This window comes from Panulirus ornatus, chromosome 64, assembly GCF_036320965.1.
Source record: "Panulirus ornatus isolate Po-2019 chromosome 64, ASM3632096v1, whole genome shotgun sequence".
Classification (NCBI taxonomy): domain Eukaryota; kingdom Metazoa; phylum Arthropoda; class Malacostraca; order Decapoda; family Palinuridae; genus Panulirus; species Panulirus ornatus.
In genome coordinates, this window is record NC_092287.1 from 26,901,491 (window position 1) to 26,915,633 (window position 14,143).

The following is a 14,143-nucleotide window of genomic DNA, read 5'->3' on the forward strand; positions in this document are numbered from 1 at the left end:
CCAGTGCCGTTGTGGCCCAAGGGCCGCACCGTCTTGTTCAAGAGACTTTTATCTCTCTGCCCCCAGGAAAGCAAGCATACCAAGTAATACGTTAATGATTCAAGAAAAATCCCGTAGTTCTCTGACGAGCTGAATCAATTAAGATAAAAGATAATTCTTTCTTTCCACAAGTTTTCATTTCTTCCCAAATCCGGAGCGGCAGCCTCATCGAGGAACTTATAATTCTGGTGTCTAAGTACCTCCCAGACACTGGGCAGAAGACCCATCCTTGCATTACTCCACAGAGCCAAATAAAGGCTCAATTTTCTCGGGAGGGAAAGTGGCAGATAACCGTTATCAAAAACAGTAAGTTAAGAGCAACAAAAGAAGGGGCAAGCCCCAGCACCGTCATACATCAGGAGAACTTAACAAGCACAATAATCTAGTCATCTTATCAAGTCTACGATCGTGACAGGGTAACGTACCGAGTAATTACGACTTGGTTACATTAGCCTTACTTGGGGTCAAGGAAGACTGCTCAACTCAACTGTCAAGTCTCGTCGGACTTAGGTCAGTTGGCATTGTTACCGTTACGACAGTCTTTGCGAAAGAAAAAATTCGACCAAGTTAGTTAGGACTTCTCAAGTGTAAGTGGTTAAGTACGGGGTTATGTTTAGCAGTGTTGACGCTCAGAGATTTATGACTGACCACGGTGACCATTTCTTAGAAGTGAACGTGTAAATATTAGTGTCTACTTCTCCAGACTTACCCACTGCATGTTAAGGACACACTCGTGTTCGAAGATGAGGAGCATCTAATATGTAACCACTTGAGCACGACGGTACGACTCTTGAGCATGACGGTACGACCTCTGGGCAGGACGGTGTGACCTTCAAACTCATATCATAATTACCTTTGAGCCCGACGGTGCGACCCTTAAGCACAAAGTTACGACCTTTAAGCACGACGGAACAAGCCTTGACTACAATTGTACGACCCTTGGGGTATCCTGTCGTAACCTCTGACCTGACCTTAATGGGTTAGTTCATGAGCCAGGCCATCTCTTCCCTAAGGCTTGACCCGTCTTGCGGGAGCGCCGTCGAGTTCATAAGTCTAAGTAACACTCTACTGAAAAAATGACAATAATAATCAAAAGAAAAATATACATACATAAGAATTCCGGAACGCGGGAGCCTTTCCCGAGATTAGAATAAACTAGCCTCACCTGTCAACAGGTCATGTCTGGTGACCTGTACGTAGATAATTATCACCTGTACGGGCAGAGAGTTCCCCACTCGTGCGCACCCCATCTCCTGAACTGTATCAACTATCATGCACTTTCTTAACACTTCCTTCTCCTAACTGCAGTCCTCAGTCACCTCACTCTATACGTCCACCACGCTCGCTCATACTGCAAAAATAACTATTTTTTTTTTTCATTTCTTTTTGAACCAGTTTCTTGCTTAGTTTCACATCACGACCTCTGGCTGCTCTATCCCTGCGTCTCTCCAAGAACTGCTCAGTGTCTACGTTATCAAACTGTTTTAAAACCCTTAAAGGTTGTGATCATGTCACCCCTCACTCTTTTCTCTTCCACGGTGGGTAAATCTGAGGCATCTAACCTTTTCCTGTAACTGATCTTTCTTAATTCTGGTACCATCTTTGTCGCCCTCCTCTGGACCTTCTCCATCAGCTCTTTGTGCTTCTTTAGGTGCAGGTGACCAAACTTAAGAAGCATATTCTACTTTTGGCAAACGTAGGAAGCAAACAGCTCGCTCAATATTTCCTTGTCCATGAACAAAACATGAACAAGAATATTCTTCTAAATATTTCCAAGAAAGACAGATGGTTTCCTTAACCCAGACGATGAGGATGTATGTAAGTATGAGGATGTATGCAAGTATGAGGATGTATGCAAGTATAAGGATGTATGCAAGCATGAGGATGTATGCAAGTATGACGGACGTAAGTATGAGTATGTATGTAAGTATGAGGAAGTGGACAGTTAATGAGGATTTAATGAGTTAATCTTCGAGGCCATCGTGCCTCAATGACCAGTGGTCAGTCCGCCCACCAATTTACTTTCTCCTGAAGGTTAGCTAACAACAAGGTCTTGTGTGGAAGTCATACGAATGGCCTGTTACGTAATAACTATTTACCACCCCCCTCCCCTCCCTCTTCCCTTACAACTAAAAAAAAAAAATAGTCCACGTCTCATGATATTGTGACTTACGTCTGAGCCAACTATCGTGTCTCACGATGTTGTGACTTGAGTCTGAGGGGATTCTAACACCTATATCCTAGATGGATTCAACCACCCACAACCCCACCTCCGCCCAGCACAGCACGAGTGACAATACACTGTCCGAGACATATATATATACATACTCAACTTGTGCGATAGCTCCAGATTCTAGTGAGTTAACAGTCGTTCTATTAAATGCAAAGAATAATACTGGGTATTATAAGGTATGAGAGGATGTCAATCCTTACAAAACTTGTGTCGCGACATTTCTCGCTTTTAAAACCTTAAATCAACTTCTAGAAGTATGACCATTCAACACCCAGTCCTCCCCTCGAGTATGACAATTCAATCCCGAGAGTACGACGATGAGTTAACCCCTTCAGCACGACCACTATATCATCCCACGGGTTTGTTATTACCCTCTGGAGCAAGATGACTAACCCCCATCCTCCTCCCAGGTGTACGACAACTCATCGTACTCAAAGGGTTAAGTCGTCGCACTCTCTGGGATTGTCATCAAACTCACAGGATTAAGTCATCACAATCAAGGACTAACTCGTGGTGCTCAAGGGGTTGAGATTCCCTTCTCAAAGGGTTGAAGTGACGTCCCAGTCCCCTAAGAATGGAGTTCGCCTCCAGGGACCTCACTAACGTTAACCAAAAATAAATCTACGCTTCACGTAGCCATCCACGTCCTCTCTACGTACAACACTGCCGTCATCTTCATATGGCACCACGTAAACGAAACTTCCCTTCAGAAGTCAAAACCCAAAACTTCAACTAATCCATTTTCTTTCGTAAAAAACAAATATCCAACGAAGAACGCAATCTTCTTGGGGTCTTTTCTAATAGACTATAAACTATATATATATATATATATATATATATATATATATATATATATATAGATAGATAGATAGATAGATAGATAGAGAGAGAGAGAGAGAGAGAGAGAGAGAGAGAGAGAGAGAGAGAGAGAGAGAGAGAGAGAGAATTTCTCACTTTTTACCTCACTCATGGAATGCTCTACTGTAGGTCTCTGAGGGAGTCTTCATCCACTCCCCTGCTCAACTCACTCACACGATCAAAGGTCAGTTTTTCACCAGACCCGAGGCAACAAGCCAGACGGCAAATATGAAGTCATCTCCCTAGCACGGCCGGTGGCACTGTGCACTCTACATCAGCTGGGGAGCGGCACTGTGCACTCTACACCAGCTGGGAGCGGCACTGTGCACTCTACACCAGCTGGGGAACGGCACTGTGCACTCTACATCAGCTGGGGAGTGGCACTGTGCATTCTATACCAGCTGGGGAGTGGCAGTGTCGTCTCCACACCAGCTGGGGAGTGATATGTTCTCAACAAATGTTATGGCAGTATAATTTACACCATAGGAGTGCCACTGACAATTTACACCAGCTGGGAAGAACCAAGGGTACTGTCGACCAGGTGGGGATAATCAAGGGTGCTGTACACCAGCTGAGGAGAACCAAGGGTGCTCTCAACCAGCTGGGGAGAACCAAAGGTGCTGGACCGTAAACTACCCGGGGAGAGTCCACAGCACTGTGCACCAGCTGAAACGTGGCACCACCATCATCCACTTTCTCTCAAAGACATATCCCATCCGCCAGTTGAGCCACCTTGATCTCCTCACGATGGGACCATTTCAGCCCAGTCTTGTGTCCACGCAGCGGTTAAGGAAATGTCGCTATCCCTGTGTAGGAATATATATATATATACTCCCGTCACTGACGTGTATCATGACAGCTAAATTACAATGGTCACAGCAAAGTGTTAGAGAGAGAGAGAGAGAGAGAGAGAGAGAGAGAGAGAGAGAGAGAGAGAGAGAGAGAGAGAGAGAGAGAGAGTTTATTTTCACAGTAACACAGCATCTGATCTAAGCTTGACCAGGCTTACTACACACACACACACACACACATATATATATACATGTGTGTGTGTGTGTGTGTGTGTGTGTGTGTGTGTGTCTGTGTGTGTGTGTGTGTGTGTGTGTGTGTGTTTTCCCCTCTCTCGTGGCATAAATGGAAGCGTAAACATCCTCCCGTCTTCACCGAGACACCTCCATTTCTGCGTATTTCTGAGGACTTCAACTTGCTTAGGCCGCGCGTGGGTGACCGAGTGCATGCCAGACGGCATGTACGTTCGCAGGGCAGTCCGCCCCACGGTGCACCAGGAGAATTAGAACTTAAATACGAATGGACGATGAGGTATCGCGACGTAGCTCATGTAAACGCGAGTCTTGCCAACCCTCCAATACGCACGTACTGAACCCATTTTCTTTCAAGGATAAATGATTTGAATGACTGAATTTTCACCACCTAATGGCTGTAATCATGCCTAAAGCAGACAGTGGATAACTGAGACAGTCGAGGTCATGAAACTGGGAATGGATGGAAATTGTGGATGACAGGCGGCGGCTACAGGAGAAACTGTACATTAAAAATACGATGGATTTTCAAACATTTATATTCCATCGATCACTTAGCCACACCAGTGTGTATCCAGAAACAGATAAAACCCCATAATGTCCTTCTACGAGATAAACCCCATAATGTCCTCCCACGAGATAAACCCCATTATGTCCTCCCACGAGATAATATCTGGAGAGGTCATAGGAGGCCAGGGCGAGGGGGAGGGGTGGTATAGGGTCAAGCAGGGTCACAGTCAGCGACCTGTCGAGGTCATGGGGTCACCAGATAACGAAGTGTATCAGTGTCAGTCACCTACGACCCGACGGCAACCAATGCGTACTACCAGGCCAGGGAAAAAGAGTCGAGTGAGGGAGGAGGTCGATCAGCGGCCAGGTTAGCCCTGTCGATATACACAGACGAGCAACTGACTGACTGACTGACGGTAAGGAGTCGAGCAGAGCAAAGATGGCTGGCTGGCGACGGTGTTGTGCAGGTTACGAGCGTGTCCGCCGGGTGGCGGCGCTGTCGTCAGACTCGGTTATACCGGTGATGTAAGGTGCATGTGGCCGCACCTGGCCATCTTGCGCCCCTCAACCAACCCCCCCTCCTCCCTGCCAACTAAACACGTGGGCTATACTGGCTTGCACTCACTCCCTCCCCCCATCATCATATCCTCCCTCCCTTCTCCTCCACCAAACCTCACTACTACATACAACCTCTATATACGCACCGTACCACAACCCCCTACGCCATATGCCACAACTTAGGGAAAGATAATTAAGCCGTGACCCGTGGCCAGGCTGTGCACTCTCAGACTTACTCAATCACCCTCAGGTTTGGCTACGGATTGGGGAGGAGGAGGAGGAGGAGGAGTCTGCCAAGTCAAGCAAATACCCACACCTCCAGGCCGGGAGGACCTGCCGCCCCCATTACCTCACTCAAATAAAAAAAAGAAGAAAAAAAATGTATATCCACATCAGGTTCACCACTAACAGACGGCGGCCCGCCCTCCTGTTAATGGCCTTACCTCATGCAACCGTTGACCAACAAAGGCTACAGGTGTGAGGTCAAGGTCTTCCCTCCTGTATCTGTTGACCAACAGAGGCTACAGGTGCGAGGTCAAGGTCTTCCCTCCTGTATCTGTTGACCAACAGAGGCTACAGGTGTGAGGTCAAGGTCTTCCCTCCTGTATCTGTTGACCAACAGAGGCTACAGGTGTGAGGTCACACGTCTCATCTCCTGTATCTGTTGACCAACTGAGATCACCGTAGTTAAGAACCTCATCTCCACCACATCCAACTGTAGCGATATGAGATTATCACGAACATCAACCATAAGTTCAGTTCTAGAAGGAACAGTATCATCTTGGCTGGTGTAATCTCTCAACATACTTCCAGAACACCATCGTTCATGACGTGGCAGATGGTACCCAGCTCAAGAACACGTATACTACACCCAGGGAAGTCCTAACCTCCTTACTCAGGAGTGTCGAAGTGATGGCCGAAAATCATGTTACACCCTCCGTGTAACAACGTCAGGTAACAGCAACAGTTTCTGTCTCGTTAACAGTAAGCTATCGTGCTTGTCTTACCATCTCTCAATACGAACTGTGCATTCCATCTCTTCACCTCCGCTTGCTATCTTCACATCCCATCTCATGAAAACTTCTTTTCTCTTTCACTCTTTTTATCCTTGACTAAAGCCTTCAACAGAGTAAAACATACTGGCATGGCAAGGGCTCCTACGTACAATGACTGGTATACAAACGAATCTGCACCAACTACCAATGGCTATAAAAACGTCAAGATTCTGTACTCATCTGCCATGCTAATATTCCAAGCCATGCTTAAATATGACATCTTACTGCGTGTGAAAGACCCGATCCTTGTAATGTTGCCTGCATTCTGAATGAAGCATTCAACGTACACATACACACACGTTCCCTGTGTCAACTATAATGCATGATTCAGTCCTCAACCCAGCAAGCAGGCTAGGCTACATCCCTTACGTATGCAAATCACGTACAACGCTTATACAGCCAGCATAAATAGCTCAATATTCTCTCTCTCTCTCTCTCTCTCTCTCTCTCTCTCTCTCTCTCTCTCTCTCTCTCTCTCTCTCTCTCTCTCTCTCGTTCGGTAGCAAAAGCTCTCATACCAGAACAAGGTGTCCGGTAATTTCTTCCTTCCCCGCAGCTCCAACGCAAAAAGGTCTGGGGTTGAAACATTACACCATCAAGATCATTCTTAAGATCTCCACACACAGGTGACTGGGTAATATGACCTGCTTGAGATGTGTGTGTGTGTGTGTGTGTGTGTGTGTGTGTGTGTGTGTGTGTGTGTGTGTGTGTGTAGGCCCACCGATAGAGCGGGCTCCAGGCCTTTGTGGGGCACATAAAAGGACACAAAATTCAGAAACATTAACGAAGCGACCTAACAACAGAAAATGTCCGTCGTAAACCAATTTTACGAAATCATTTTCTTTTTGGCGGTATTTCCTTCACGTGGTGGTCCCCCAGCCCCCCCTCTCCGGGGTGACCCTAGAGTGGCAATAACATGCCAACCCTTCCCTAGGGCCCGAGACAGCTCTAGCCCGCCCTGTGTGATTATCTGTACTATACAGGAATGGAGGTCAACACTCACGGGGACCTATCAACTGAGCTTTCCCTACTACCACATAACTGACCACACACACCTCCGTGTGTTCTCCCAACCTACCACTCCATCACCCAGACCATCCTGTTCACCAACCACTCGTTTACTCTTAACAACACGTTCAGTCCCATTATATATTCTGTAACTGTCATGTCCAACATGGGAGGTACCTTTGACCTCATACTGCTATCAGCGTTAACAAGCTAACGACAGTACGAACCGCCGTGTCCTATTCCAACTACACACAGCAGTGCATGTACAACTTGTATGTGTATACAATGTAATCAGAATATTAACCTGTTCTGTATACGTATGACATATTTCAAACTTGCTTTGTATCACAAATATTGTTACCCATGATGCCGTCAGCATCACTCACTCTCTTGTAACTATATATCATGTATTTCATGTATGCTAGCGCCCACCCCCCCCTTCCTGCCCCCTGACGAGAGGACACCCTTTGGGTCTCTGGGCCCCACTCGGGCCCACCTGTCACCCTCCTATGTCGATGTGTTGTACCCACTGTACGTTCTATACTGACCTCCACCTACCATTAAACCCTCACTAAAATGCCTTGTCTAGGAGTATCTAGACAATAAGAAGTTTATATCTAAACGAAAAATATTCATTACATGTTACTTGTTTAATTTCATGTTATAGTCTCTATGCGTTCGCTGTTGGCGTCATTAAACTGGTGAAGAAAAAAATATTGTGATAAGACGCCCCTCACTCATCTCTCTTCCATGACGGACAAGGTTATGGCCGGCCCTCTCGCTGTACATAATTCTTCTACCATATAAGCTGCCTATCTCTGGGCCTTCTTTATTAGCTCTGTGTGTTCTATTCAAGTGCGGTGACTAAACCTGAGAAGCGTATTCTAGGTTAAGCCTAATACGGAAAGTGAACAGCACTACGGGAATTCTGACGTCGTTATGGACGTGCACGTAATTCTAATATTTGCCAAAAGACAGTCGGTCTACTTCACTATTCTCCTGCTGACGCTGGACTCTGGCAACGTGTTGGGTACAGCGTCGACTAACATGTTTCTCAACACATTCGTATCGAGGCTTTCTTACACAGACCCATCCATAGTGCTTTCCATTTCCTGAGGTTGAATTTCAGCAACTAAGAAGTTTGTCGAAGTCCCCTTGCAAGCTGATGCAATCTTTTATTTTTGTTTCTCTCGTGACTTTGGCATCATCTGTAAACATGTTCAGGTATGATCTATACCATCCATCAGGTCACTGACAATGAAGAAAAATGGCACCAGGACCGAGCCCAGCGCTACGCTACGGTGATCTCAAAGCAATTCGAGACAGCTCTTGTGACATGCCATCTATATGTGATACGATAACTTTCTATCCATCGAAGGAGTCTTACTCCGGCCTGAAGATCCAGTTTCTTTACTAACTTCCTATTTGGGACAGTCTCAAATGCTTTCCGGTAGTCCAGATACAAACAGTTACCCGACCTTCCGTACTGTCTATGACGATTGCACATGACCTCCTTTCCTTGAATCAAATTGCCGTCTCCCACTTAGGTAATTTCTCCGTCAAAGCTGATCACTAACCTGCTCTCTGATTACATTTCCCAGTACTTTACACACCACACTGGTAGGAGAGATCTGACTGTAATGTAGCGCAACTTCCCGGTCTCCTTCCTTAAACTTCGTGTGTGTGTGTGTGTGTGTGTGTGTGTGTGTGTGTGTGTGTGTGTGTGTGCCTGGTGGTTAATCCCGTTTATATCTAAGCGTTGCAATCCTCAAGCACTTAAAAGAGACAACTGTAAACCAAAATCCCTCTCGGGTTCGAACGTTCACAACATAAAGAGATGCTTCTCCAGTGACCGTGAAAGGTCAAAGTTTAAGGTCACGTCATAGGGTCCAATCCTTGTCCCATCATCGTAAATCCAGCCAAACAAGTTTTCTTTTTTCTCTCTTTTTTTTCTTCTTGGGGCGTCGTCGTGGTAGTGGACGGAACAGCAGCAGCGGCGCCGACCACAGAGCCTGCCTGGTCTGTGAGCAGCCCGTGTCGCCCCGCGGGTGGCCGTACGTTCAACTGGCGTCCGGTTTTTGTACAAAGGCTCCGGTCACGGACGCAGGTCCTCCTCACCCACGCCAGGCAGGTCTTGAATGATGATTACGAAAAGAGTAAAACGAAAGAGAAAACAGTAAAAAAAAAATAATTGTCCGAACTATCGTTTGCCAATAGTGAGAGTGAGGCGTCGTTTTTGTTGGCCCAAGGTATAAGGGGACAAGTTTTCTTTCATATACAGTTAAGTCAGCTACCAAGAAAGCGGGAAATTAACAACACACGTCTTCCATGGAACTACTTTATGATCAGAACAAAAATATATGCTGTAGGAAATTCCTTCATTTTTTTTTTCATTCAGTACACTTCTATTGGTGGAAACCACTCCAAAATGACAATATAAAAAAAGTAAACCAGGAAGATAAAACTTATATACTCTCCTCTGTGGTAAACCCACACACTGTGAAGACTACAATGTGCGTAAATAAATTCCTTCTCAAGACAGACGATACGCTGTAAGTCTGGCCCGTTCCCACCTCTCATGAGACCACTTTTCTTGTCCACAAAATAGTTTCAGACGGTGACGGTCGTGTGCGGTGCCTCCCGTACCGTGTTGTATGTACACATAATGTGGAAGTCAAGATTTCTTTGTTGTTTATTGTGACTTCCTCTCCCAACATTCCTCTGAAGTTAAAGAACCCGGACAAAGGACGTATGTCTCACCTTTTGTGTATGTGTGTGTGTGTATATATATATATATATATATATATATATATATATATATATATATATATATATAATCATACAAACCTCCAACAGCCAGGATCGAACACGGGACCCCTGTGCAACAGGCGGGAGCGCTACCGCTAGTCTATGATCGCTTATGACAGGGTTTATATGTTCTATGAAGTTGCGCATTCACATGCACTTTGTTCCTATATATATATATATATATACAATATTCTTTTCTTTCACAGTCATTCGCCGTTTCTCGAGTGATGGGGGGAAAAAAGCCACACTCGCCTACAGCCATCGGTGATGGAACGCCAGGGAGTGTAAGTGTTTGTGATTGTAAATCTGCCTGTGACTCTGTGCCTGTAAGTGCTTATGAAAACTTATTCCTGTAACTGTATACCTGACAAATGTAGTGCTAATCATTACCTGTGCTTGTGTGTCTGTATTCAACCCTCTGAGTACGGTGGTACGACCCTTGGGTATGACGGCCTGACCTGACTGTTATGGGTCAGGTCAGAGGCCTAGCGATTACACCCAAGGGTCGTTAGGTCGTTCTCAAAGCGTCACACACAAAATAAACACTAGCTAATGTAGATAAGAATATCAACCACACGACATGCCTACCCTAGCAGCAATGTTCGCCAGGGATTGTTCACACCCACATATACTGCCCCAGTACTAATGTTCGCCAGGAACGTTAGTACACCACTTACATCCCCCGTAGTAATGTTCGCCAGGAACGTCAGTACGCCACCTACACACCCTTAGAAATGGTCGCCAGGGATGGTCTGCACACCGCATACACTACCCCTGTAACAACGGTCGCCAGAGGAACATTTGCGTGCACAAGCACCATGCAGAAGTAGGCGGCCGGTGGGTCAAGCACTCATGGCCCTCATACACATGCAAATGACATCGTTTTATGCTCGTCATCTGCCAGCGGGTGATGTCAGAGCAGCTGTCGTGGCTACACGGAACAATAAACGCCCAGTTCATGACCTCGCTGGATGACCGGGGCACATGAAGTCAGCCGGGTGGATGAATGCGTGACGTCAGCGGGTGGGTGAATAAATATGAGGTCAGCGGGTGGATGAATACATGAGTGAGGCCTGTAACGACATCAAGTGGATGACATTATACGAGCCAAGGCGAGACGGATGAATACATCCCTTATAACACAGCAACACCCCAGTCACGCTTGACACACACATCAGATGACCCATGTAACACGAGTTCCTTGAGCCCTGGTGTTACATACACAACACACAAACACTGTAACACCAGCATCTGAGTCCTAACAACCCTCATGGTGTTACATACACAACACACAATCGCTGTAACATCAGCATCTGGGCCTGAAGACCCTAATGTTTCATGGTAAACAAGAGATGTACGGCAACATACCCACAAGGATGCATACGACTCTCAAACCTCCAGCAGGTCGGCTTCACAGTATAACCAAAGTCATAACATGAGACAAAACCTCCCCACTAGCGTGTGGAACTCTTCGGTCCCTTCGTTCACACAACCAATATCATACACCAACTACAAAATAGAAGACAAACTCAATCATTCACGCTACTATCATGAGCAACTGATCCACTAACATACATCTAGAGACCTATATATGCCTTTTTCCCCCATGTCAACGGGTATATCACGACACTGGCAGGTAAGAACAGAATTACATCCGGAGCAAATTTCATTACCTAGTCTTCTCATACCATGGAGAGCCCATGGATAACCATATTTAACATGCAAACCTCCAACAGCCAGGATCGAACCCGGGACCCCTGTGCAACAGGAAGGAGCGCTGACGCTAGGCTATGATCGTCCCTGTTGTACAGGTGTCCCGGGTTCGATCCTGGTTGTTGGAGGTTTGTATGTTATATGAAAGTGCGCGTTCATATGCACTTAGTTCGTGTGTATATATATATACCATCCCTGGGGATGGTGGAGAAAGAATACTTCCCCACGTATTCCCTGCCTGTCGTAGAAGGCCACTAAAAGGGGAGGGAGCGGAAGGCTGGAAATCTTCGCCTGCAGTTTTCACTTTTCCAAGAGAATAAACAGAGAAGGGGGCCAAGTGAGGATTATCCTTCAAAGGCTCAGTCACCTCCTCTTGACACTACCTAGCTGACGCGGGAAATGGCAAATACGTATAAAAAAAAATAACGTAATAACATTATTATCATTACTAATAATAATGATGATAACAGATAATAATAATAATAATAATAATAATAATAATAATAATAATAATAATAATAATAATAACCAGTTCTCTGGGGATGCCGTGCGGCACAACAGACCAAAACGCTGCGCGCCCGAGCCGCTGGGTTGATCACAACGCAGAACTTTCCTACAGTTACCACTGGACGAGAATACTGAACATGTCATCAATTATCGGGAAAGCCGCCCCATGACGAGTCTCGCCGGACTGTTTACGAGTTCTGTGAACGTCAATTACCCATGTCCCGTCCTCTGTAAAGTGATACCCTGAACCTCATCATCTTCCGCTGGGATCCACGTCACGGGCTGTTGCCGAATCAATATCCTGAGTTTCCTTTTACAGCCAAGGGGGCGTCACACACACTATCCCGTCACAATTACGAATGGATTCTCTCTCTCTCTCTCTCTCTCTCTCTCTCTCTCTCTCTCTCTCTCTCTCTCTCTCTCTCTCTCTCTCTCTCTCTCTCGTTCTCGTCCGACAAAGTGACAGTTATCGTTGTTACTTGTGACATAGAAGAGGTGCAGTAGTCTGTGTGTGACGTCCACAGCCACACAGTCATCTGTCTGTCTGTGTGTGCGTGACGTCTACAGCCACACAGCTGATCCCCAGTGACCGCTCAATATCCACAGTGAAGACCACAGTCGCACGGTATTTGCATTACCTTGAGAATCTCCATAACAATAGATGACATAATTTATTCCCACGGCGCTCGGCGAAGGACAAGGCAACGCCACTAACGTCCAATATCCTGAATCCGGCTATGTACACACACGCACCCCACCACAGGTGTGCTCATCCGTGCACCACACCACAGGTGTGCTCATCCGCGCACCCTACCACAGGTGTGCTCATCCGCGCACACCACAGGTGTGCTCATCCGCGCACCACACCACAGGTGTGCTCATCCGCGCACCCTACCACAGGTGTGCTCATCCGCGCACCCCATCACAGGTGTGCTCATCCGCGCACCACACCACAGGTGTGCTCATCCGCGCACCACGCCACACATAACCTAGATAATTCCATCAAGGAACCCCACAACACATGAAGAATCTAATAACACCTGATTTACGGAAAGTCGACACTGTATTTCAAATTACCGGCTTGACGTATCAAACATACGGGAGGACGAAGAATGAATCCTTGTACCTCCTGTCATCATTATCTGAGATGCATACATCATGACACATGAACAACTGGGGCATGGCATTCATCATAAACCCACCACCAGTCATCATCAAGTCCCAAGAAATATGGGAGACAGACCACATATGGGTTTCCCATGACTCCAGGCAACATACATGTAGGAGACTACGGCTTACCACGCCTGACCAACACGTGACCATGACGAAGACCCACAACTCTAGTGATCAACGTGGCTCACGATGATACTAGCGTTCCCATGACACAAAATGAAACAGTGAACGAGCGACACTCCCACCCCACAACCCCTCAAACATTCCCGCTTATACGTCACGTGATCAACTAACATGACTTACGTCACCAGTGCCCGTGTGGGTATGTCCGCCACCCTCTTTGTCCCAAACACATCGTTAGGTCATCACGACCCAGATGTGTGCTACCGTGGTGCGGTGGTCAGCGTCGCTCACCTTCAGTCATGGGCGCAGGCCCGTCATGGGTAGCAGAATCATTAGGGATGGGAGGCCTCACACGACACTGTCGTACGTTCATGGCGCTACCTCACACAGACGGGCAAGGGCGAGCACGTGCATATTCATCATCATATCTCATGTGTCTTCGTGGAGCAGCGGTTAACGTTCCTGGCCGCAAGGCATTCACGGGACGCCAAAGGGGTCACCTCCGCACTGGTTCGAAT

General features: G+C 46.6%; 2 protein-coding genes across 5 annotated transcripts in view; one reads left to right on the top strand and one right to left on the bottom strand.

The window, feature by feature from the left end:
- The window catches only part of raw (NDT-like domain-containg protein raw), a 923,024-nt gene that overhangs the window by 183,942 nt on the left and 724,939 nt on the right, over positions 1-14,143 (bottom strand). The window lies entirely within an intron of this gene.
- Positions 10,362-14,143, top strand: part of LOC139746233 (RUS family member 1) — a 47,397-nt gene continuing 43,615 nt past the window's right edge. For both annotated transcript variants that reach the window (XM_071657223.1, XM_071657220.1), the window contains exon 1: positions 10,362-10,393. In XM_071657223.1, coding sequence (XP_071513324.1) covers positions 10,377-10,393 — 17 coding nt within the window. In that variant the 5' untranslated portion in view covers positions 10,362-10,376. The remainder of the gene's footprint in view (positions 10,394-14,143) is intronic.